Raw genomic sequence first — 25257 nt, 5'->3', positions numbered from 1 at the left:
CTTTTTTGCACACAGTGAGCTGAAATTCCTGTGAGGGTAGATGACAACAGTGGTCATCATTGCTTTTTCAGCAGAAATCAACCACAGAGACTACTCCACAGACATTATACAAAGTGCAAACAGAAACCCAGTACAAAATGAATATTATGCAGAACTTGTTCACAAATATATGGCTGATTTATGTACAAAATAGGTGGATAAAAACTTGAATGTTTTCTTTAACTTGACTTCCCTTTTCCTCTTTGCTGGTCTGTAGAGTCAGCAGTACTACAGGGATCTCACATCACAAAGACTTTGAGGACAGGAGATTTGAACTCTTGTCAATTAATGTGCTTGGTCCTGAAATAGGATTACACCTATCTCTCAATTTACAAACTTTTGATTTATGAATTTTCACTACAACAGTGTAAATTTAGACCTATTTTTCAATTTACAAACTTATTTTCAGTACAAAGAAGAACCAACCTTCATCCGAGCGTCCGCTTCATAAGTAACAAATGTGGAGGAATACCACACTATACAGTGTGAGGCTGACTCATTTCCATGAGCTGCCCAGCTCTTCCCAGTTGGCTTGCACGCTTTGTTGTGTTTATGTAATCTTGACTGTGAGTGATACTAATCTTCAAGCATCTTTGTTATTTGTGATCATCATGGGGCTAGATGTGAAAAAGTTTTCAGGAGCTGTCACTAAGGCCAAGAAACCAAAGAAAGCAATATCCATGTCTGACAAACTTGAAGTTATTACCAGAATTGAAGAGGGCCAGTAATCGAAAGACATACGGTTGGCAGTGAACTTGGCAGCATCGACAGCGCGTACGATCTTCTTTTATCTATTCTTTCTGCATGAAATGGCAGAAATGTATGCTGGTGGAGCTAAAAGTTGCATCAAATAACAAAGGCCAGGGATGCAATAATAGATAAACATTCAAGAATTTTAATGCATTGTATTGACAGCCATAATGAACACAACATGCCTTTGTGCTTTCTCATCATAAAGGAAAAAACCCTGTTTTTGTCTGAGGTAGAAGAAGGCTGAGGAAGAAAGACAATTTGGGGTTGCAGAAGTATTATTCAAAGCAAGTCATGACTGGTTTGAGCACTTTAGAGTGAATTCACATTATCATAGTCTGCATGTTACTGGCAAAGCAGCATCTGTTGATATTCAGGCAGCTAACATTTTCCCAGCCACATTGCAGTGAACAATTGGTGAACGTGGATATTCCCCAAAACAAATCTTTAATGTTGATGAAACAGAGCTTTTCTGGAAAAGAATGCCTCCTCAAACCTTTATCTCAAGTGATAAAACAAATGCAACAGGTTTCAAAGCCTCGAAGAATCAACTGACGTTACTTCTTCATGAAAATTTGGAAGGAGACATGAAATTGAATCTGCTTTGTTCACCATTCAGGAAATCCGACAGCACTTAAAGTCTCAAACAAGGCATCATTACCTGTGGTATGATGTTCTAATTGAAAGGCCTGGGTGACTGTCATGATCATGAGGGTTAGCCAGCAGCCTGGGAGTAAAAGGGTTAACCTCCTTAGCCAGGTGGGGTTGGCCTATGGGAATGTAGGTAAGAATTGAATTTTTTGGTTCCTCCCTTTTTCTGTCCTGTGTTCCTTCTTGTTCTTTCTGGCTGTGGGGGAAACAGACACAGAATATCTCCTTCCAAGAACAGGCCCTCCAATCTTCTGTAAGTAGGGTAAAGTTTAGATAAGTCCGTTAGGCTTTATTGTTTTATGGTTTGGGAAGTGGGATCTGATGTCTGTGCACTTTTTAGAAATGTTCTTTTACTCTCCTTGTAACAAAGTTCTAGGCCCATGGTGGAGACTACCCATGCGTTTTACTTTGTGACTCTTCCATCTAGTCATGAGGCTTGCAATATGGGTATTGTTGTAATAATAAAAGTTCACTCTTTTTCCTTTTATTAACCTGGTGTTGGTTAACGTTTGTGTTCTGGTTTTTTATTTTTGGGGCTGAGATTTCCCAAGGAGTCTCTCCCTGGTTTCCTTATTATTACTTGGGTGGTGGCAGTGAATTTTATCCCCAAAATCTAAGGTTTTTAGGATTCTGGGGGTGGAAGTTATACCAAAACCTGGTAGATAAGGTTTTGGAGGTACTTTTGCTGGTCCCCCACTCCTGCATTTGTCTTGCTAGAGTGGGGAAGGAGCCATGACAGCGACCAAGCAGGTCTTTGCTCATTACATAACAAGCTAACTTTCATCTTTCATCTCAAAATATTGTGCTGAAAAAAGTCAGGATAATACATGTCTGCTGATCCTCAATAATGCTCCCAGTCACCCTACGAATGTCAAAGACTATGGCAATAACATTCTGGTGGTTTTTTGCCCCTAAATACCACTTCCATCCTTCAGCCAATGGATCAAGGTATCACTGCTATATTTAAAGCTGACTATCTGCAACTGGTGATGAAGTATCTCATATCTGCATCAGACAGAGAAGACAAACCAACAATAAAGCAGTTGTGGAAGAATTATAATGTCAAAATAGCTGTAGAAAATATTGCAACTGCATGGTATAAAATAATTCAAAGTATCTTTAATGGTGTTTGAAAAGAACTATTTCCATGGTTTGAGGGTAAAGTGAGAGACATTCAAATTCTATTCTTCAGCTTGCAACTCAAGCAGGATTCAATGAGGTAGACAGATGACGTTTGAGACCTGTTGTTGTCACGTGGTGAAGAATTGATTAATGAATTAATTCAGCTGGTTGCAGAAAGGTTATCAGAAAAGGAGGAGAAAGAATTGGATGAACCACAAAAACAAAGGAAATAAAGGCTTTGTACATTCATTCTAAATCAACAGGATTTCATGAAAAAACATTCTGTTTCCATCGTCTGTTACTTCTCCAATCTGACATAATGCACTAGGCCCCACATTTTATGTAATTGCTTGGCGAGAAAAGGGATAACCCTTCATTTATTGTTTATAGGTCAAATTTTCTGTCCAGTATACAAGTGCAATTCAAATGATTTCAGAGGAGTTTCTCCTAGGAAGTAATCTGATTCTATGTTTATTTGTGTTACAGTTGTGCCTGAAGATACCAAACAATTTAAACCTCACTGTAACAGATGCAGAAGAAACAACATGATTTCTGGAAAATTAATATTTAACTAATAAAATCCTAATGAATTTGGTGTTGTGGTTACTCAACATCCAACGCCTTTCTGAGACACACCTGACAATGCTGATCAAGATAATATTATTAATCTCCCTCTCTTTCCCTTGATTACAAAGGAGCTTCCCAGAGGTATTCAGCCATCTGAATCTCCCATTTCCTCCCTAAGTATCTGGCTCAAAGATTATATATTTCCTTTTGTTTGGATTTTTTTTTTGTGTGTGTGTAGAAACGTACAGAAGTAAATGTTGACAATATGCTTTACAGCATCAGGCAACAATCATTTCACATATACAGTCTAATTCTGATGCATCTAGACCTCAGTGTTTTGAATCCATTGAACTTTACTGATAATATTATTACATGTTTCTTGCTTCAGTTGACACTAATCTTAGTTTTCACTGCAAAATGTAATTTCCTGGATATAAACAATGCCTCCTTCACTTTCGGTAATAACCACAATTCACACGCACTCATTATGGATTAAATTAACCTGAGTACATCAGATGAGTCCAGATCTACTACAGCCTTTCAGCCCTCAACAGAGGAGAATTTCACTGCTTATATGTAACATATTTTGATACATGCACCATCCTCAAAATTGGCCTTAGAGACACCTGAGATGGTCGCAAGAAACACCAATGCAGAAGGAGCACTTGAGAATACAGAATCACAGGGCTGGAAAGGACCTCAGGAGGTCATCTAGTCCAGCCCCCTGCTTCAAGCAGTACCAACCCCCACTAAGTCATCCCAGCCAGGACCTTGTCCAGCCGGGACTTCAAAACCTCAAGGGACGGAGAATCCAGCACCTCTCTAGGCAACACATTCCAATGCTTCACCACCCTCCTGGTGAAGTAGTTTTTCCTAATATCTAACCAACACCTCTCCTTCTTCAACTTCAGACCATTACTCCTTGTTCTGCTATCTGACACCACTGAGAACAGTTTCTCACCCTCCTTTTTAGAGCTCCCCTTCAGGAAGTTGAAGGCTGCTATTAAATCACCTCTAAGTCTTCTCTTCTGTAAACTAAACAAGCCCAAATCCCTCAGCCTATCCTCATAGGTCTTGTGCTCCAGACCCTTAATCATTTTTGTTGCCCTTCACTGAATCTGCTCCAGCAAATCCACATCCTTTTTATACTGGGGGGCCCAAAACTGGACACAATATTCCAGATGTGGCCTCACCAGTGCCAAATAAAGAGGAATAACTACTTCTCTAGATCTGCTCGAAATGCTCCTCCTAATGCACCCTAGTATGCTGTTAGCCTTCTTGGCTCCAAGGGCACACTGTTTACTCATATCCAGCCTTTCATCCACCATAATCCCTAGGTCCCTTTCCATTGTACTGCTGCTGAGCCAGTCGGTACCCAGCCTGTAACAATGTTTGGGATTCTTCCGCCCCACGTGCAGCACTTTACACTTCTCCTTATTGAACCACATCAGATTTCTTTTGGCCCAGTCCTTCAATTTATCCAGGTCCCTCTGGATTCCCTCTCTACCCTCCAACGAATCTACCTCTCCCTCTAGTTTTGTGTCATCCACAAACTTGCTGAGGGTGCAACCCAGTCCCTCGTCCAGGTCATTAATAAAGATGTTGAATAACACCGGCCCCAGAACCGAGCCTTGCAGCACTCTGTTTGAAACAGACCGCCATCCAGATATTGAGCCATTGACCACTACCTGTTGGGCCCGACCATCAAGCCAGCTTTCTATCCATCTTATAGTCCAAGGATCCAATCCATATTTCATTAACTTATGGACAAGAATGTTGTGGGAGACCGTATCAAAAGCCTTGCTGAAGTCAAGGTATATCACATCCACTGACTTCCCCATGTCCACAGAGCTCGTTACCTCCTCATAGAAGCTAAGCAGATTAGTTTTGCAGGACTTGCCCCTGGTGAATCCATGTTGGCTACTTTTGATCACTTTCCCCTCTTCCAAGTGCTCCAAAATGGATTCCTTGAGGATTCCCTCCATTATTTTCCCAGGGATTTAGGTATGGCTGACAGGTCTATAGTTCCCTGGATTGTCCTTCTTTTCTTTTTTAAAGATGGGCACTACGTTTGCCTTCTTCCAGTCATCCGGTATCTCCCCTGATCTCCAAGAGTCTTCAAGGATAATGGCCAAATGTTCAGCAATGACCTCTGCCAATTCCCTCAATACCCTGGGGTGCATTAAATCCAGACCCATGGACTTGCGCACATCTAGTTTTTCTAGATAGCTCAGAACTTGTTCCTTCCCCACAGATAGCTGCTCCCCACCTTTGCATACTGCATTGTCTAGAACCGTCATTTGGAAGTTGACTTTGTCCGTGAAGACTGAGACAAAATAGCACTGAGTACTTCAGCTTTTCCTGCATCATCTGTCACTAGGTCACCTCCCTCATCCAGCAATGGCCCCACACCTTCTCTGATAACCTGTTTATTGTTCACATGCTTGTAGAAACCCTTCTTGTTACTCTTCACATCCCTTGCCAGCTGCAGTTCCAATTGTGCTTTCGCTTTCCTGATAACTGCCCAGCATTCTCCAGACGTATGTTTATACTCCTCCTTAGTCAACTGTCTACATTTCCATTTCTTGTATGCATTCTTTTTTAATTTAAGCTGACTAAGGATTTCCCTTTAAGCCAAGCTGGTTGCCTACCATGTTTCCATTTCTTACTACGCAGTGGGTTGGTTTGTTCCTGTGCCTTCAGTAAGACTTTTTTAAAATACTGCCAGTTCTCTTCAACTCTTTTCCCCTTCATCTTCGTTTCCCCAAGGGATCCTGCTCATCCATTCTCTCAGGGAGTCAAAGTCTGCTCTTCTGAAATCAAAGGTCTGTATGTTACTCCTCACCTTTCTCACTTTTGTCCGGATCATGACATCTATGATCTCATGGTCGCTGCAGCCAAGGTTCCCTCCCACTTCTATTTCTTCTATTAGTTCTTCCCTGTTTGTGAGCAGCAGGTCAAGTTGCACACAACCCCGGTTGGTTCCTTCAGCACTTGTACCAAGAAGTTATCCCCAACATTCTCCAAAAACTTCCTGGATTGTCTGTGTGCTGATGTATTGGTCTCCCAACATATGTCCAGATGATTAAAGTCTCCCATGAGAACCAGGGCCTGTGATTTGGAAGCTTCACTTAGCTGCCTGAAGAAAGTCTCATCTATCTCATCTCCTTGATCTGGCGGTCTATAACAGACACCAACTACAACATCACCTCTGTTACGTCCACCTCTGAGCTTAACCCCATACATGAATACCACAGTCACTATAGAAGCAAAGAACAGATTGTTTTTGATCTTGAAGATATTTGGAAGGTTTTTATAAGGATAATTTTTGGAAAATTAGATTTCCCCTCAAAACCTTCCAAATATCTTCAAGATCAAAAGCAATCTGTTCTTTGCTTCTGTAGTGATTTGCTTTCCCAGATGCCTATTTGAGTTTCTTTTAAATAATGTAACATATTTTGATATACGTACCAACCTCAAAATTGGCTTTAGAGACACCTGAAATGGTCACAAGAGATATCAAGGCAGAAGGGGCACTTGAGAATACATGAATGCCACAGTATTATTTTCCAAAAAGGCACTTTTCAAATTTTAAACAGTGGGTAGGTAGTCATCTGGCCCTCCAAATTTTCAACATACCTTTTTTTTTTAAATTTCTTCTCAATGATTAAAGCAGAAACTGTACTCATATGTGTCAGGGAGAAAGAACTAATTTGGCACTGGAATATTCCCTCTTTTTCATGAAATCTGTAAGCACCTCTGATTTCTTGAGGCACTAGAAAGTCTGACTAAATATGTATACACTGTAAGATTGATACTGTGTGCTGAATGGACAATTGCTATATACCTTTCTATGAATAATTCCTGTTGGGTAAAACAGCAGCCATTTTGCTGCCAAAGGTGCTACAGACAGTATGGAGGAAACTCACAGTACTAAGCATTCCAGTGAATACTTTGCTTTTAAGTCTTCTTGTTCTCCTTACTTTAGAGACTGAAAGAATCTAGTTGTACATTCTGTACAGAAAACTAGCACCTTGTGGAACCCATTAACAGTGACATTAAAATATCAGAAACAACTACCTGTCCTACAGTGAAGCAAGAGAAGTTTAGGTTGGACATTAGGAAAAACTTCCCAAGATTCATGTGGTTAAGCACTGAAATATATGGCCCAGGGAGGTTGTGGAATCTCCATTATTGGAGATATTTAAGAGCACGTTAGACAAACATTTGTCAGGGATGTTCTAGATAATACTCTGTCCTGCCATGAGTACAGGGAATAAGGCTTGATGGTCTCTCTGAGTTCCTTTCAGTTCTATGATCCTAGGATCTCCAATAGCCAAGTAAGCAACATACACAGCCATAGGGACTTGGCTCCCAGGTGGTATCTTATTAGTTTGCTCTCGGTGGCTGTGTCCACACTATGAGATAATATCAATTTTAAGGCATTTAGCCTGATTTTACCAAGTGCCTCTCTTCACTGTAAATCCATTAGCTCGATTTATGGAGCACTAAAATCGACATAATATTGATATCATAAAATTGCCGTAACCAGATGTGTGTAGCAGTCTGTTTGCTTTGAGTTTGGTCCCGACGCTCCATATATATATATTTCTGTACACAAATTGGGCAAATCCATCTCTTTTCTAAATGCACTGACATTAATGGAGTTAAACCAGAGATGAATATGGCTTGTTGTGCTAAAATACATTACAGTGTGCCAAAGGCACCAGATGTAGCCTCCTTTGTGTCACCATACGATTGAATTCCAGCTCAGTGGTGTAATTCACTTCTTCAACAGATGCTTCTGATTCTAGGAAAATTGCAAGTCATATTTTTCCTACTCTCTATGGGCAAATGTTGAGATCTGAAAACTTATCACTATATACCAGCAGTGTTTGTGCTTGCAAAACGTGTATCACAGACTTTGGCTGCAGCATTAAGTCACTAAGTTGTTGTGTTTGCCTTTTGAGCCTGAACTTAATCAAAACCCCAAAGAGTGTACAGCATGAGAAATTACCTGCTGTAACCATTCATTGTTTCTTGCGCAAAATCACAGTACCTACTATTTCAAGGTCACATACACAATACTGTAATATTATCGGCAGCAAAAGAAAAAAAGGTGATGTGCAGGCTCTGGCTACCTAGCTGAATTTTAACTTCAACTGTTTGCATGAGGCTTATATGTCTAAATGGGTACAACTAAAATATTTGTCAAATATCACCTTAATGACTGACCACTTCACTTCAAAGTCCAAAAGCAATTGATATTAACAATCAAGCTAGCTTATCCATTCTTCCTGATTCATTCACTGAATTATTATCAGTATCAGTTCCTCTGCTGTTATAACCTGCTTCCTATAATGGCTGAGAATAGCAATTATCAAGAAAAACAATGGTCTATTTATTATGTTATGTAGTCTATGTATTCACATCTGGATCACAGCAATAGATGTTTTACATTGTGATAGTAGGTAGGTAGTCCGTGTCAACTTTATGAGCAAAGGGCTTTAACAGATAAGTCGTTTGTGTTTGTTTTTTTTCACACTAAGTTAAGGATACGCCTCTGTGTGTTGAGAAAACATTCTTTCAATTGAAGTGACGGGAAAGAGGAAGATTATGATAATATTGGCGTGTTAGTTCCTCCTTGTCTGTTTTGCATTTGGCATTGCTATTGGGGAACAAGATATAAGCAAGAGAAGTATAAGGAGCTCAAGACACCCCTCAAAATCCCTCTAACACACCAGCTCTTGCTGGTGTGACAGACCCTAACCAGTTAACTGCAGTTGTCTGGGCCTACTGGAGATTGAGAATGTGGGCGCAAGCCTGCCCAGAGCTACAAGATCCTGCCTGCAGGGTGGATCCACTCGACACAGGACCCCCGACAAATTCAGGGGACAACAAAAAAGAAAAAGAGGGACAGACATGGAGGTCATAGGGACAAACAAGGGATCCAGAAGGGGACACTGAGCAGAGAGCCCTGGACAGTGCCCACTGCTTCTCAAAGGCATCGGGGGAGCCAGTGGACACTGTTCAGAGGAACTCTGCCTGGATGCCAGGAACGAAAGCAGGCCCCCACAGTTTCAGCCCCCCCTCAGCCAGCCTCCTCGCCCTCATCCTGTAAATGGCAACCTTGTGGGGCCACGGATGGGGTGTGAGAGGATCAGGAGGTGGGGGGAGAAGTGCAGCCAGAACCTCAACAAGAGGTTCTGGAGGAGCTGGAAGAGGGGCTGTAAACTGGTGCACTCAAGGTACACACATGCTAGGGTCTCCCTCACACCATGAAAGGAACAAGTGTTGGGGACGGGAGTGGTTGGTAGCATTAGCTGGTCTTTTGTTAATCCACAGGTGGTACGTCTTTGGGCAAAGTCCAAGCTGCAGGGGGGAGATGGGACAGGGCTGATCTCCTGCCTCACGTGCTGAAGAAAATCAGCTCATATGTCATGCAGGGCTTGCTGACCCCTGTATTAAAGTGATGAGATACTTGTCTGTATTAATCCATTAAAAAGTGTTTTTGGAAACCAGTAGGAAATTCCAAGGGAAAAAGATTGCACAAGAGTCCAATAACCAGGTGCATGAAGATCTGGTTTCCTCCTTTCACTTACTCTTGCATTACAAAAGTACAGATGTGGTCACTCTGCTTTCAGAGGACATAAAAAAAAAACTTTTTTCAAGATCCAGGGCAAGCAAACAACATGTAATTTAAAATGGCTAAAAGTAAATGTAAGAACAAAGAACATAGGCATATTCATGGGATCGGGGCTTAATCCTGGGAAGCAGTGAGTCTGAAAACCACTGGGCCTGGAGGGCAGTGGGGGTGAACAGATGAATAATCAGCTGACTGAGAGCTTCCAATGGAGATGGATAATCAGATGAATGAGAGCTTCAAATGGAACACTGTGGCCAAAGGGTTATTGCAATTGTTTGATGCAAGAACAGGAGATTTTCAAGTAGGACTAAGGAGATGATTTTATGTCAGTATTTGGCACTGGTGTGCACAGTGCAGGTATACTATGTCCAATTCTGGTATACACAGTTCAAGAAGCATCTTGATAAATTGGGGTTGGTTTAGAGAAAAGCCATGAGACTCATTCAAGGTTTAGAAAATATGCCTTTTAGTGAAAGACTCATGTAGATAAATTTATATAGTTCAGGGATGACTTGATTACAGACTGTAAGTACCTATATTGGGAACAATTAATCAGCAATATGCTCTGTAGTCCAGCAGAGAAAAATAAAATATGATCCAATAACAGGGAAGTTGAAAGGATATAAATTCAGACTGGACATAGGGTGTAAATTTAAAAGTGAGAGTAATTAACCAGGGGAACAGCTTATTGAAATTGGATGCTTATTCTAAAAGCTATGATCTGGGAATTATTTTGGAGAAGTTCTCACACTTGTGTTACACAGGATGTCAGATTAGATGATCACAAAGTTCCCTACTTGGCTCAGAGTCTATGAACTCTATGATTGGAGATGTGAATGCTGCTGGTTTATGGATATACATCACATTGCACAGTGGCAGGAAGGCAGAATTGGAGGTGCTCGTTAAAGTTAACGGGCAAATGGTCAGATATGAAATATTGATTTTTATTCGATTTATTCTAACTCTTCATTTTTATCTTTGTGTTCTCATAGGTCATACTGACAGTCTCCTTTCCATGCCCTGCCCCAGGGAATCCCTGGCCTGGTTGGTCAGGGAGGAGGTCAGGGGCCAGGGTGGGGGCAGAGAGATGGAAGGGTAGGGCAAGAAGTGTGGGACACTGGAGGAGAGGAGGCAGTCCCAGCACCTACAGACAGCCCTGATCATGATGGTCCTTTCTGGCATTAAAATCTAGTAATTTAAAAGCCAGGTGGCTTTACAAAACCACGCTAAAAACATGGGTGACAGATGGATCCCTGCCTTTGGGAAGGATAACTCTTGGCTCCAGCCCTTCCACCCTCACTGTGGGCCCTTGCAGCCAAAGCCAGAAGCCCTGGGGCCAGCTGGAACTGGCCTTGGACAGAGGAGCTCCAGGCCAGCCTACTTTGGTTCCTCGCAATCCTAATAAGGGATCTCGATGTTTTCAGGGTCAGGACCCCATGTAGACGAGCTGCGCGTGAGCGAAACACGGCACTTTCGAAGTGCCGCGGCCGGTGGCATGCTAATGAGGCACTGAATATTCATTTCAGTGCCCCATTAGTATTCTCTGATTTGGACATTAGCATGGCCATTTCGAAGTTTTCCCCTAGTGTAGACACAGCCTATGTGAGGTGGGTAGAACCAATGAGAACCTCGAAAATGATGGCTAATACAGAGGCTGAAGACGCAGGTGAAGGAAGCTCCAGAGAAAAACTCAACAGCTGGGGTCACACAGGGTAAAATCAGTTAGACTAGGTAAGGGTTCACATTACTATGCTCCCATCTCATCCCTGTCCCTCCACCCTCCTAACTGTTTTTGTTGTTCTTCCATGAACTGCATTCATTTTATGTCTTTCTGTTCAATTTAAAATATTAATGCTGTGTGAACTTTTCATAATGAAACCCAAACTCCAACCAAGCTAGTCTTGGGTTTCCTTACCAACATGAAAACCCAGCACTCATGTGTTTAAAAAGGTTCAGAGACAGTCACACAGTGTTTAAGGATTCTGGATGAAGTTTTAAGCCATAAAGAGAAGCAAGTAGCCATTGCCACAGCTGCTCAGGTGATTCCCAAATAGTGCAGTGAACTCTGGGGAATATCAGATCTCAGAACTAGGGAAACAGCCACTCTCACAGCAGCAGGATTCAGTAGAAGACTGGGCCAAAATCAATATAGGTATTTCCCTCCAATCCCAATGAGAGGCAACGGGGAACCAGATTATCCACATGAAGAATGTGAGTGTAGACAAGAACAGCTACCCCCCACCTCACTTCAGAAAAGTGTGTTTATGTGTGGCATGCATTTGCAGATCCTGGACCTTACAGCTTTCTAAAGTAACAGAATCTAAATGTAGAATGAATACTTGGCTTGTTGAGGGAAAAGTAAGAAACATACTGACTTATCTACACTAGCCCAAATCTTCAAAATAGCCATGCAAAGGACCCCGGGAACTTCGAAATCCCCTTATTCCTATCAGGAATAAGGGGATTTTGAAGTTGATGGGCTCCTTATGAAAAGGACCCCTATCAGGATGAGCCACGCAGCAGCAAAAAGCGGCAATTTTGAAGAGCCGCAGCTGGTGGCATGCTAATGAAGCACTGAATATGCATTTTAGTGCCTCGTTAGTAATCTTTGAAATGGTCATTTGCATGGTCATTTCGAAGATTTGGGCTAGTGTAGATGTAGCTCGTATGTCTTGAATTATTGGCCTCAGGTAAAATAAATGAACACACACACACACACACACACACACACACACACACACACACCCCTCTCTCTCAGCGATTTTGCTCTGAGATGTTCTGGGTCACGTTTTTTAAAAAAGCATAGTTTGACAGATACCACAGTACCCAAAGAGCAGCGTTTGCAGGGATTCCCCTGATGCCTGCAGGGGAAGAGATGTAGGGAGGGCCATGCAAAGGAGCGGGGCAGCATGTGAGAACACCCCATATGGCAATTAAAATTTTGGTGGGAGCATAGGATGGCAGTACACCTCATGAGTCCTACTACAGGTCACCTATGTCTGTATTTTCTGGGCAATATACACTACTGGATAATGGGCTGGCTCAGGGAGCAGTGTCATTCCTTTTTTTACTTCTTGGCCACCTTATGTGGGGGTGAAGTACTGAGACTCGGATGAGCCAGGATGCCTAGACCTTCCTCTGAGGTCTAATGGGTCTGTTTGCAGGCTACAACAGGTCCTTGCAGCTAGAGACTTAACAGCCCCTCTCGTGTGCAGATTACCATAGTGGTGCATATTTTTAAGCTACCCTCTGCTTCCCTGCCTCATGGTTTTTAGTATGTTGCTGCTGTTCCTTTCCCGTGGCAGCTGGATTTTCTGTTGTGCACCGGGTTCAGCTTTTCCAGAGACCAGTGGAGATTGCTTTTTCCTCACTGAGGCTACATCTACACTGGCCCCTGCCTTTCGGAAGTGGCATGGTAATAGCAAATTGGGAAGATGCTAATGAGGTGCTTCTATGAATATGCAGTGCCTTATTAGTGCTGCTTTTGAATCTCATGCCGCCCGCGTAGACAGGGGCCTTTTGAAAGGACCCCCTGGACTTTGAAAGCCCCTTCTTCCTATTTGGTTTTAGGAAGAAGGAGCTTTCAATGTCCAGGGATCCTTTTGAAAGGCCCCCATCCACATAGGTAGCATTCAATTTGCAAGCGGCAATTTTGAATCACGTGCAGCTGCCATTATGCTAATGAGGTGCTGCTTATTCACGGCAGCGCCTCATTAGCATCTTCCTAACTCATTCATTACCATGCCCCTTCCAAAAGGAGGGGGCTAGTGTAGACGCGGTCTGAGTGAACGGTATTTGCTCATACGTTCAGTATAAGCATTAAACAGCCTGAAGTGTCTGACCTTTAGGGCGTTCTGCAAAGCACATCTACTGTTCTACCTGGTTTTGGTGCGAAGGAGCTGTGGGAAGATGGGGAGTGGTGAGGATGTTAATTTTTAAATCACAGAGATCTCTGCTAGGGGACTGAATGGAGGAATTGGATAAATTCCTAAAACCCGTAAAAAGCAGTTACAGGAGTGACTATCCCTAGCTCTGTCTGTTTATAAATAAAAATACATAGCCTGATTCTCTCAAACAATAGCAAACAGACATCATCACTTGGGATGAGGGAAAGTATCTGGATAGAAGAAAGTGGGAGGAGAGAATTCAGATCTGTCCAACAGACCGTAGTGACGTGTCGTACAATAAGGCCCAACTTGAAAGGGTGGAGATGGCTAATATGAAAAATTGTCATGTTCCATTGGTCAGATCCTGCCGTAGAGCAGTTTTATACCACTGTGGTGATCCCTGTCAACCAAAGGTAGATTTCCCGCATGATGAGATGTTCCCCCTGTATAATTTTACGTGGGAGCTGCGAGTGTCACAAAAGCAGCTCCTCTTATATACCTACTCCCAGCTACCAGTTCCAGGGACTGTCAGGGTTCTTGAAGTTCAGAAATCCTCCTCTGCCAAAAGCGACCATCCTGTAAGGCATGTGGATTTAAGAACAATTTTGAGCAGCCCTCAGAATGCTATCAGTTGCACTGGCGACTTGACAAGTATCAGGTAAGCACAAGTACTGAGCTTAAAGCTACCCGTGTCTACATAGCAGTGCAAGCCTGGAAGAGAGGTCACCTAATGTGGTGCCCTGCACTCAAAGCAGGATTACATAATAGAAGAAGAGATGTTTGTCTAAACTATTCTTATAAACATCCATTGATGGACATCCCACAACCTCCCTAGGCAATTTGTTCCCGTGCTCAATTAACCTGTCAGTTAGGAAGTTTCTTCTGTGTCCAACACGATACTTAACCTTGCTGCAATTTGAGCTCATTGTTTCTTGCCATGTTATCAGAGGTTAACATGAACAATTTTCTCCCTTCTCCTTGTAACAACCTTTTATATACTTAAAAACTGTTATGACCCCACTCAGTCTTCTTTTCTCCAGACTAACCCATCTCAATTTTTTTCAATACTTCTCCAAAGAATGTTGTAAAGGTCTACCTTTATGATTGTTATTGCTCTCTCTGGAAGTTCTCCAATTTGTCTACATCTTTCCTGAAATGCGATGCTTGGAACTGGACACAATATTCCATCTGAGTTCTTATCAGTGTGAAGTACAGCAGAAGAACTGCTTCTCGTGTTTGGTTTACAATATTGCTGTTAATATGTACCAGCATGCTGTTTGGTTTTTTTGCAACAGTGTCACACTGCTGACTCATAGTTAGCTTATGATCCTCTATGAGCATCAGATTCATTTCCTCTGTATTCCTTCCTAAAAAGTAATTTACCATTTACAAGTATCAAATTGATTATGCCTTTTAAATGTAGTACTTTGTATTTCCCATTACATCTTCTTCTTGTTTCTAATCTATTCGTAGACAGTTGTCTAAGGACCCTTTATGTCTCCAGCTAATTTAATCTTGTTTTGGGTTTAGGCCTTTATAACTTGCTCCCTATATGCTTATGGTACTGTTAATATTCATCCCTTGTAACATGATTTAGTGTCCACCTTTTATAGGGCTCTTGAGAACTGAAGATCTTCTAGCGAATAGTCTGTCACCATACTTCTTTCCTACACAGTGGAAATAATGTTTCTCTGACAACTCTCTTGAACTCTTTTCCCCTCAAGACTTATCTCCCATTGGCTCTTACCTACCAATTCTCTGAGTTTACTTAAGTCTGCCTTCTTGAAATCCGTTGTCTTTATTTTGCTAGTCTACCACCTACCATTCCTTTGTACAATGAACTCTATAATTTCATAACTTTCACCCAAGCTGCCTTCCACCTCCAAAATTCTCAACTAGTGCCTCCACATTCACAAAAATCAAATGTAGAAAAGTCTCTCCCTTATTGCTTTCTCCACCTTCTGAATTTAAAAAAGAAAAAAAAAAGTCTCTAGTACTTTGAAAGAACTTGTTGAATATCCTGTGCCATGCTGTATTATCTTCTCAACTGATGCCTGGGTAGTTGAAGTCCCCCATCTCCTACAACTTGTGTGGTTGGGATGATTTTATTATTTGTTAAGAACAAAAAAATCCTTTTTTTCCTGGGCATGTGCTATATAGTAGGCCTCTACCATGACATCAGTCTTTCTTTTTACCCCTTTTAATCTCTACCCAGATACTTTCAACAAATCTGCCTCCAGTTTCAATCTCAACCTCAGTTCAAGCATATATTTGATATAGAAGGCAACACGTTCTCCCTTTTTTGAGCACCTCTGCTTCTTGAGCAAGGTATACTCTTCTATACTAACTTTCCAGTCATGTGACCTATTCTACCCATCCTGCATGATGCCAAGTATGCCATAGCTGTAATTGTTTCCTAGGATTTCTAGTTCCTCCTGCTTATTTCCCATAATTTTGCATTAGTTTACAGACATGTACAATGCTGATTTGCTTTCCCCTCTTGGGTCTCCCTTTTCCCTCTTATGCCCATGCCCCCAACCCCTGCCAATTCTGACCCTTCTCCCTGACGTCCATGTTTCTGACTTACACATGTGTGCCTACACACAGTCAGGCACACACTCCAGCTGTACAAAGTACTCAAACTCTACTCAGGATCTGAGCAATTTTGCTGCCAGAAGTTTATACCATATGACCAATTCAGTGGATCCAGAAGTAGACAGAGCAAATGTTTTAATGTCAATGTGTCATAAAACCAAGTCACTGTACCTAAACAGTGTCACGTCACAAAACAGTCAGCACCGTCACTTTGGGATCAGGGTACATTAAGCACTACAGCTAAGGCCCATACTCTTAAGAATCACAAATCCCTAATGACATTTTCTTTGCCCTACCCCCACCCCCAGCCAGAGCCATGTCTTTGAAGGAAGCTTATTTTTTTCAGTGCTTTCTTTAAAATACAGAGAAAATATTTTTAAAGCCTCACTACACACCCGGGTGCAATTCTATGGATGCAGTAAGTCAGACTATATGATTAAAATGGTCCCTTCTGGCCTAAACATCTTTGACGCTAAATGCATTCATCCTACAGTGAAATCCTAAGGCCTCCAAAGCACTATTAGCTTTCATCAAGGACACAAATTATATGCATAATCGATTTTATATTATATAACACACATTTGTCTAATCTACTGCATGTTAATTGCAAGACAAATAGTACATGCAAGCTATAAATAGCTAGTGTCTAAGATGAAGTCTGAGAACATGCCCCAAGACACAAAATAGTTGCAACTCAAACTTTTAGCCACACAAAAGGGGTAAGCCATGAGATTAAATGCTAAATGTCTGTGGTACCTTCTCTGTCATTATGATGTATGATTGCATCCTGTATCATATCAGCAAGGTTGAAATGAACTCGGCGATGCTTTCCATGTTTCAATTTTTTCACCTGTCCTTCCCGTTTCTGAAAACCTTTTTCTCTTTCATAATATGCTTTTATTTGATCACACCGCATACGCTTCACCAACCGCTGACGTTGGCCTAAAGGGAGGGACTCCAGCAAACACTGGTCAATTTCCATGTCTTGTGTTCGAAAAACATTACATAGCTGGAAACAGCCTAAAGAAATGAGAAATAAACAAATTAAGGTAAGATAACACTCCGCTTTCAATATTTAATATAATCGTCCCCTGCCTTCTTGGTTTCTATTTAACTCTTGAGAAGTATATATTATGTAAGCTTCAAAAATTGACTAATGCTATTTGGAAAGCATGTATTGTACTATCATTAGTTCTTGGAAACATGTAATTAATTCCAAGTTAAAAGTATTTTTACTTTTAATCTTCATTGAAAAAGCATAAACACAAATTAATAGAAAGAAGTGGGAGATTTTAAATATGCGAGAGGGATGAAAATATATAATTAAAATGTAAGCAGTTACCATTTGCTTACAAATAAAACAACCAACCCCGGTGCATAATGTGACAGTAAAACTGAGAATACAAGAAGCATTTTAAACACTCTTATTGGTGGAGTGTTTGCTCATTCAAGTTTGTGGTAATACTAATTAAAATGGAATGACATGACAGTGCGATTCGAGCAGCTAAATATCAGAAGACACAAAGAATAAAATAAAGCTGCATGAGCAGACAGGTGGGAATCAGCACCATTTGGGAAGCTGAAATCTTCATGAACATTTGAAATATTTATTTAATTATTCAGGCAGAAGGAAAATGCAAACAAAGTCAGAAACAAGCAGCAGAAATTTTCAAAAGAATTACTACTCATTTGCCTCAGTTTTTCACTTGCCGAGCATCAGACATTTCATACTCAAACTTAAACTTTGTCTGTCTCTACACTATGAGATAAAGTCAAATTTAAAGGAGTTAGCTCAATATTCAAACATAACTAACTGTCTTCACTGTAAATATTGTTAGCTTGATTTATTGAGCCCTAATACAGATAACAAAATGTTGATATTATGGGATGGGTATAGTGTCAATTTTAAATTTCAAATAAAGGTCAGTGTGGAAGTGCCATGTCTTTAATTCAAATTTATTATCCTCCAGAAGTGCCTTGTACAAATCCCACAAAGCTATGTGGTGACACCCTTCCCCCCACTGCCCCCCCAACATATGGCTGCTTCCTTCTCTGCTGCTCTCCAACCAGGTGTGCAGGAAGGAGGGCACAAGAAGCTCGTGAGTTTCTGGTTGAATTAGAACTTGAATTTGAATTCAGCAGCACCCAGGCCCGCAAATATAAAGGGCACCCATAATGAAAAAATTCCTTTGCCCATCATATCGCACTGCACTGGTAGCCATCACAACACATCAGTAGCAATTGCACTGTTAGCCATCTCCTGCAATAATGAGCACTCAGGTCAGAGATCTGCAGGGTCGCAAGACAGCCCCAGCATGGACCCACCAGGACATTCTGGATCTTCGTGTGATTTGGGGAAACCAATTGGTGGTGAAGAGACTGTGGGTGGCTATGAGAAATGCAGCAAGCTATGAGCAGATGTCACTCAAGATGACCACCAGAGGTTTCTCCCGGCAATCAATGCAACGCTGAGTGAAGGTGAAAGAACTCCAACAGGTCTATCAAAAAGTCTGGGAAGCCTAACAGTGGTCAGGGAGAGTTAAACAGACCTGCCGCTATTATGAACAGCTCCACTTGCTTATGGGGAGCAACCCCACCATTACAACACTTGAGGAGGCCCTGGTCTGAGTTTAAGATATGCTGAGAGGAGCAGGGTGTCCCACAGAAAGGGGCCAATGGAGAGGAGGAAGGAGGCAATGAGCAGGGGACTGAAGAAATTCTTCCCAACACCCTGGAGCTCTTCACAATAGACCTGAAACCAGTCCCCTCCATGCCAGTCCCTGAGCCCCCTGGACCAAGCCATTCAGGTGAGTATTTATTCTGCATGCTAGAAGCGGGTTGTGGGTGGGTATAGGTAAAGGGTTGTGTATGGGTACAGGTTTGCTATGGTTCTGTGCCCCTCAGACAAGAATGTTAATATTTCTTGGGATGGAGCACTTCTCCTTTTTTGGAGATCTCCTCAAATGCCTCATCCAGGCACTCCTGTGTATTTTCACGAGGTTCAGGGGCAGGTCTGACTTATTCCAGCTTCCACGGTAGCACACCTGGTCACACCAGGCAACCAGATAGCAATCTGGTGTCATGGCACCACACAGCATTTTAGCAAATTTTCCAGGCTTGTGGTCACACAGAGTGAGCAGGTCTTCTTTGTCCATATCTGTTACTTTTAGGAGGGTGAGGGCTTCTTTGGCAACCTACAGGAGCATGGAAATTTCCACTTTTTTTTTTTTTTTAAAACGATGCTTCCTGCCCCCTTTACATTCCCTGCAGCAGCTGGTGAGCCCTCCATTCCCCACCCCCTCCAATGCAGTTTGCAGACTCTGTGGGGCATCTCCCCTCCCATGTCCCTTGCCACCCAGCATTTCTTTTTACTTTTCAGGGACTTCCCATGCCATGCAGTTACTGGGTGTCCCCCCGCCTCCCCAAGCCCTTGTGTCCCTTTCCATCCAGCATTTCTTTTTACTTTACAGGTATCCCCCATGCCACGCAGTTGCTGGACTCTGCTAGGCGTCTCTTCTTCCCCCACATATCCCTTTCCACCCAGCATTTCTTTTTACTTTACAGGGATCCCCCATGCCACAGAGCTGCTGGGCTCTGCTGGGCATCTCCCATACCCTCCATGTCCCTTTCTACCAAGCACTTATTTTTACTTTACAGGGATCCCTCCTGAACAGCTATCTGTGCGGCTGTAATCAAACCCTTCCCCACTATCTCCTCTTATCACGTGCTGTGTTCCCTGCTTATTGGGAGGACTGCTCCAGGAATGGTCAAAATTATTTCTCCCCGCCCCAGGACAACGGTGATGGCTTCCCCTGAATTGCAGGCCTTCCCTTCCTTAAAAAGTAGACAATTGCTTATAGCTTACCATGTCCACAAAGAAATGTGCTGGATAAGTGATGGCAAATGATGTATTGTTAAATGCACACTTAGAATCCCACCTTTAATAGACTTTAGCAGCCTTCAAAAAACAAAGTTACCCTAACAGTAGACACAGAGGCCCATTCACTTTCCAGCTGCCATGCCCAGAGTGCGAGACAGGTCCAGAAAGAGAAAAAGGTGCCAGCAGGATCTTATCCTGCAGTGCATGGAATGGAATGAAGCAGAACGCAGTAAGCTGACGAAGGACACTGCTGAGTGCCATCAGAGTCAAGCTGAGTTGTAGCAGAGAATGCTTGACTTCCAACAACAGCAAGTGGGAAAGCAGAGTGAGGCTGTGGCAAAGCTTGTTACAGAGCAAACAGAGGTCCTGGGCTCCCTGCTGCAGCTGCAGAGGAACTCCCAACACAGCACTGCAGGATCCAATTCCTGCTGGCAAGAGTCCCCTGAAGAGAGATTGACCACCCCATTATTGCTGCGGTTCCTGAACGTGGGAAGGAAGGGCAAGGATAGGCTGCCACTCTAGTCCCAAGGGCCACTGCAAAAGGCTATTCAAGCATCCTTGACAATGTTTCTTTCCCCTGCTGCTTAAACCTCTCCCCTCTCCAAAATAAAATAATTCATCTGAGCTCAGTGTTATTTTGTGGTGTGCAGGAGTGGTAGGGAACACAAATCATTGTGGGGACTGGGGGAAGGCTCAAGTCACAGCCAACCACCACTACTCCCAGGTTGGCAGCAGACACACAGCTGATGGAACCAGGTGGGTTGGTGGATGGCTGAAGGCCCTCTACATGCATTCTATTTACTGCAACTTAACCCCCTCCTACCAAGTAAAAAGCATTCATTCATTAAGACATGGTGTGATTTATTGGCATTACAACAGAAAAATACATCAGTAGCATGTGTGTTACAGACCATTCACGAAACTATGTTTTAAAGCATCCCTTATTGCTGCTGCCTCAGCATGGTTATTGGTAGATGGTTGTGTAGGCAGCTGAGAGTAAGCCCTGCCTATAGCCTCAGCTTCTGAATTCCAGATGGACGGGAAAGTCTCCCTGCTGGATTCACAAATGTTGTGCAAAATGACTTATGCTGTAATCACAGTGGAGACATTAGTTTCAGAAAGGCCCAAATCGGTCAATAATCATCTGAAACTCACTTTTAAATGGCCAGAAGTTAATTCAATCACCATTTTGCATCTGCTGAGTCCATGACTGAAGTTTTTCTCGCTGGGGTCCAGGGCTCCTTTGTAGGGATCCATAAAGCAAGGGAGCAGAGGGTAAGCAGGGTCACCCAATATTACAGTAGGCTTCTCCACATCACCAATCTTGATTTTCTGATGGTGGAAAAAAGTCCCATCCAGGAGCTTTCTGTACAGCCCAGAATTTTGGAAGATGCACGTGTCATGAACCCTCCCAGATCATCCAACGCTGATGTCAGTCAGATGACCTTTGTTATCTACAAACCCCTGCAAAGCCACTAGAAGTATCCCTTTCTGTTTATATACTCAGAGACCAGGTGATCTGGGGCCATTATGGGGATGTGTGTGCCCGCTATTACCGCACCACAGTTACAAAACCCCTGGACAACAAAGCCATTCACTATTGCCTGTACATCTCCCAGGGTCACAATCTTCCTGAGGAGACACTGACAGATCTCATGGGCCACCTGCATCACCACAGCCACCACTGTAGATCTGCCCACCACAAATTGATCTGCCACTGACTGGTAGCTGTCGGGCATTGCAAACTGACATTTGCATCTAAACTATTAAAGCCAGCCTCATTCTTGTGTTGCTACACTTCAGGGCGGGAGCCAGGACATCAAAAAGTTCCATAAAAGTGGACTTGCGCATGTGAAAGTTCTGCAGCCACTGCTGGTCTTTCCAAGGACTACAAAATGATGTGGTCCCACCAGTGCACGCTGGTATCATGAGTCCAAAACTGCCACTCCACTGTCACCACTGCATCCAGGGCAGCCAGAAGATGAGAGTTCTTGGACCACAGTTGTGAGATTTGCTTTTCAAAACCATCATCATCATCATGATACTGAACCATCTCTGAGCTTTGTAATTGAAGGCAAAATTGCACGACGGCCAGTGTGGTTGCCGAAACGATGTGTGCTATGAGTTGAAGCATTTGGGGAAGCATACTTGCGCTGGTTGAGAAAATACCGCAGGAAATGGCGCAAACTTCAGTTCATTTTCACATGGTTACTGGGTGCTCTGAATTGTGGGATGGTGCTTTGCATTCTGGGATTCAAACATGAAACACTCACAAGCAACTGTGGCTAAGGCACTGTGGGATAGTTACCCACAATGCACTGCTCATGCTGTCAAACTTGCACAGGGCAATGGGGATGCAGAAACATGACATGGAAAAATGGTGGGTCAAATTTCAAGAAGCTTTGTGGACACTTAAATTAGAAATCATAAGAATGAGATTAAAAGATTGAATTTATTAAAAAAAAATCAACTTTATCTTGTAATGTAGAGACCACCTTACTCTGCAGTAGAAGAGAAATAAGGGACAAGAGGGAAGAAAACCAGTGCTGAAAATCATGCACCAGTGCCAATCAAAAGAGACAAAGAACTATTTCAGGTGAGTGATATACCAGTTAATATGACTGCCTCTGAGTAAATACAAGTTTAAGATTTATCATTGTGTATTTTGTTTCTGCTTCATTTACAAGATCTATCTAATTTGGACTAGATGGTTGCTTCTGCCGGGACAAATCTGCCCCAAAATGGAGTAAGAGAAGTATTTTTTCTTACTGAGTTTCAGATTATTTTGCTGAGAGGAATTCAAGAGGCCTCTGGGGAATTACGGATGTGGAGGGGTTTCCTGATTTGCTCTTAATAAAGTTAGGACTGGAATTGCTCAATGGTGTCACCTGGCTTACTTTGTATCTAATAATCAGAACATACAACAATGAAATATAGCTTATTATTTAGATCTGTGCCTCCCCCCTTATTGATTAAATCTCACAGGAAGATTCTGGGAAAGGCTTCAGTTAATATAAAGTGTCAAATTTTTATTGCATCACTTGAACAATGACAATTTATGCCAATCCGGATACATATCTTGGTTCGCAAGTGGCAGAGATAGCTTTTATCATGAACTGAGAAGACCATTTTGGTTGGCTTATAGCAGTGTTTCTTAAACTTCTTGAGACTATAGCACACCAAACAATACTATTTTTATGTGGAACACCAATGAAAATTCCTAAAAAACAAAACAAAACTTTGTTGGTAGACCATAAATAAATAAATAAACAAACAAACAAGAAGTCCTGTGGCACCTTATAGAGTAACAGATATTTTGAAGCATAAGCTTTTGTGGGCAAAGACCCATTTTGTCAGATGCAACAGGAGTTCTTGCTGTTTTTGAAGATATAGAATAACTCAGATACCTCTCTGATAAATAAACAAACTGTAATATACACAGCAAAACCAAAATGAAGTAATTTAAGCAGGTATCTTAGCAGTCAGGTAGTAACATTGTATCTGGTTTTAACAACAGAAAATATACTTTTATTGTAAAACTTTGAATTATTTTTCCAATGCTTGCTGCACATCTGCGAGTTGTTCGTGGAACACCAGTGTTCCACGGAACGTTGTTTAAGAAAATCAGACTTAGAGAAAAATTGGCAGAGTGGTTTGTCTAACCTTTAGAAAGTAAGGTAAGTAAATCTAGAAGTTTTCTTTGATCCCCTTCTGTTTTTAGATGGCCAAGTGACAAGAGTATCCAAGAGTGGTGGCATCCACTCCACTTCCTTTTACACAAGAGATTGATGACTGGATGGATAATTGCAATGCCCTTGTCATTTCCAAGCTACAGTTCAAAGGGTTGAAAAGCGTGAGCCATCCCTATAAGTTCTTCTGCAGCCAGCTGTGACAATGCAAGTGTGCCCACTATTCATTTCTCACATCTGGGGCAGCAACAGTTTCATTTTTAACAGCCTGAGGAAAGCAGATGTCAACACACACTAACAAAACTGCATTTTGGAATCTTCAATGAATGTACGGGAAGATTTAAGAAATCTCTACTTTGCCTGTATTGTGATAACTTAGTCAAATTTGAGCAAACTTTTGCAAAAAGCAAACATGTCCCACAAAAGCTTCTCTTGTGCAACTCTTTGTGTGCATCTACACCCGGAACTAACTTTGAAGTTAACTTTGAAGTTAGGCACTACTTTGAAGTAGCCTGAAGAAAGTCTACACACATTTTCCCTTACTTTGAAGTTAACTTTGAAGTAAGGGAGTCCAACTTCAAAGTCCTGACTCCATTCCCAGGAATTGAGTAGTGTCCTACTTCGAAGTTTAACTTGGAAGTTGGGTGTGTGTAGAACCTCAACTTCTAAGTCTATTACGTCAAAGTTGTACATCCAAGTAAGCAAATAATTTCAAAGTTATTTTTGTACTGTAGACAAGGCCTTTGAGTCTCCACACCAAACTAGGAGGATGCAAAACAACCAAGCAAAGGATCTTATAATTAGAAGTGCAGAAAGGATAAGAGCTACTGTAACTATATTTGAGCTGAGAATCACATCCCTAATTTGTAGTGTAGAAACACACAAGCCGTGTCTACACGTGCACGCTACTTCGAAGTAGCGGCACTAACTTCGAAATAGCACCCGTCACGGCTACACATGTTGGGCGCTATATCAATGTTAACATCGACGTTAGGCGGCGAGATGTCAAAGTCGCTAACCCCATGAGGGGATGGGAATAGCGCCCTACTTCGACGTTCAACGTCGAAGTAGGGAACGTGTAGTCGTTGCACGTCCTGCAACATCGAAATTGCGGGGTCCTCCATGGCGGCCATCAGCTGAGGGGTTGAGAGACGCCCTCTCTCCAGCCCCTGCGGGGATCTATGGTCACCGTGTGCAGCAGCCCTTAGCCCAGGGCTTCTGGCTGCTGCTGCGGCAGCTGGGGATCCGTGCTGCATGCACAGGGTCTGCAACCAGTTGTCGGCTCTGTGGATCTTGTGTTGTTTAGTGCAACTGTGTCTGGGAGGGGCCCTTTAAGGGAGCGGCTTGCTGTTGAGTCCGCCCTGTGATCCTGTCTGCAGCTGTGCCTGGCACCCTTATTTCGATGTGTGCTACTTTGGCGTGTAGACGTTC

General features: G+C 42.4%; 1 protein-coding gene across 1 annotated transcript in view; it reads right to left on the bottom strand.

Moving 5' to 3' along the window:
• MYO16 (myosin XVI) overlaps nt 1-25257 on the bottom strand; it is a 622320-nt gene that overhangs the window by 454687 nt on the left and 142376 nt on the right. The window contains exon 2 of the mRNA XM_074983196.1: nt 17014-17277. Coding sequence (XP_074839297.1) covers nt 17014-17239 — 226 coding nt within the window. The 5' untranslated portion in view covers nt 17240-17277. The remainder of the gene's footprint in view (nt 1-17013; nt 17278-25257) is intronic.

The sequence above is a fragment of the Carettochelys insculpta genome, chromosome 1 (genome assembly GCF_033958435.1).
Source record: "Carettochelys insculpta isolate YL-2023 chromosome 1, ASM3395843v1, whole genome shotgun sequence".
Classification (NCBI taxonomy): Eukaryota; Metazoa; Chordata; order Testudines; family Carettochelyidae; genus Carettochelys; species Carettochelys insculpta.
This window is presented reverse-complemented; position numbering and strand designations above follow the sequence as displayed.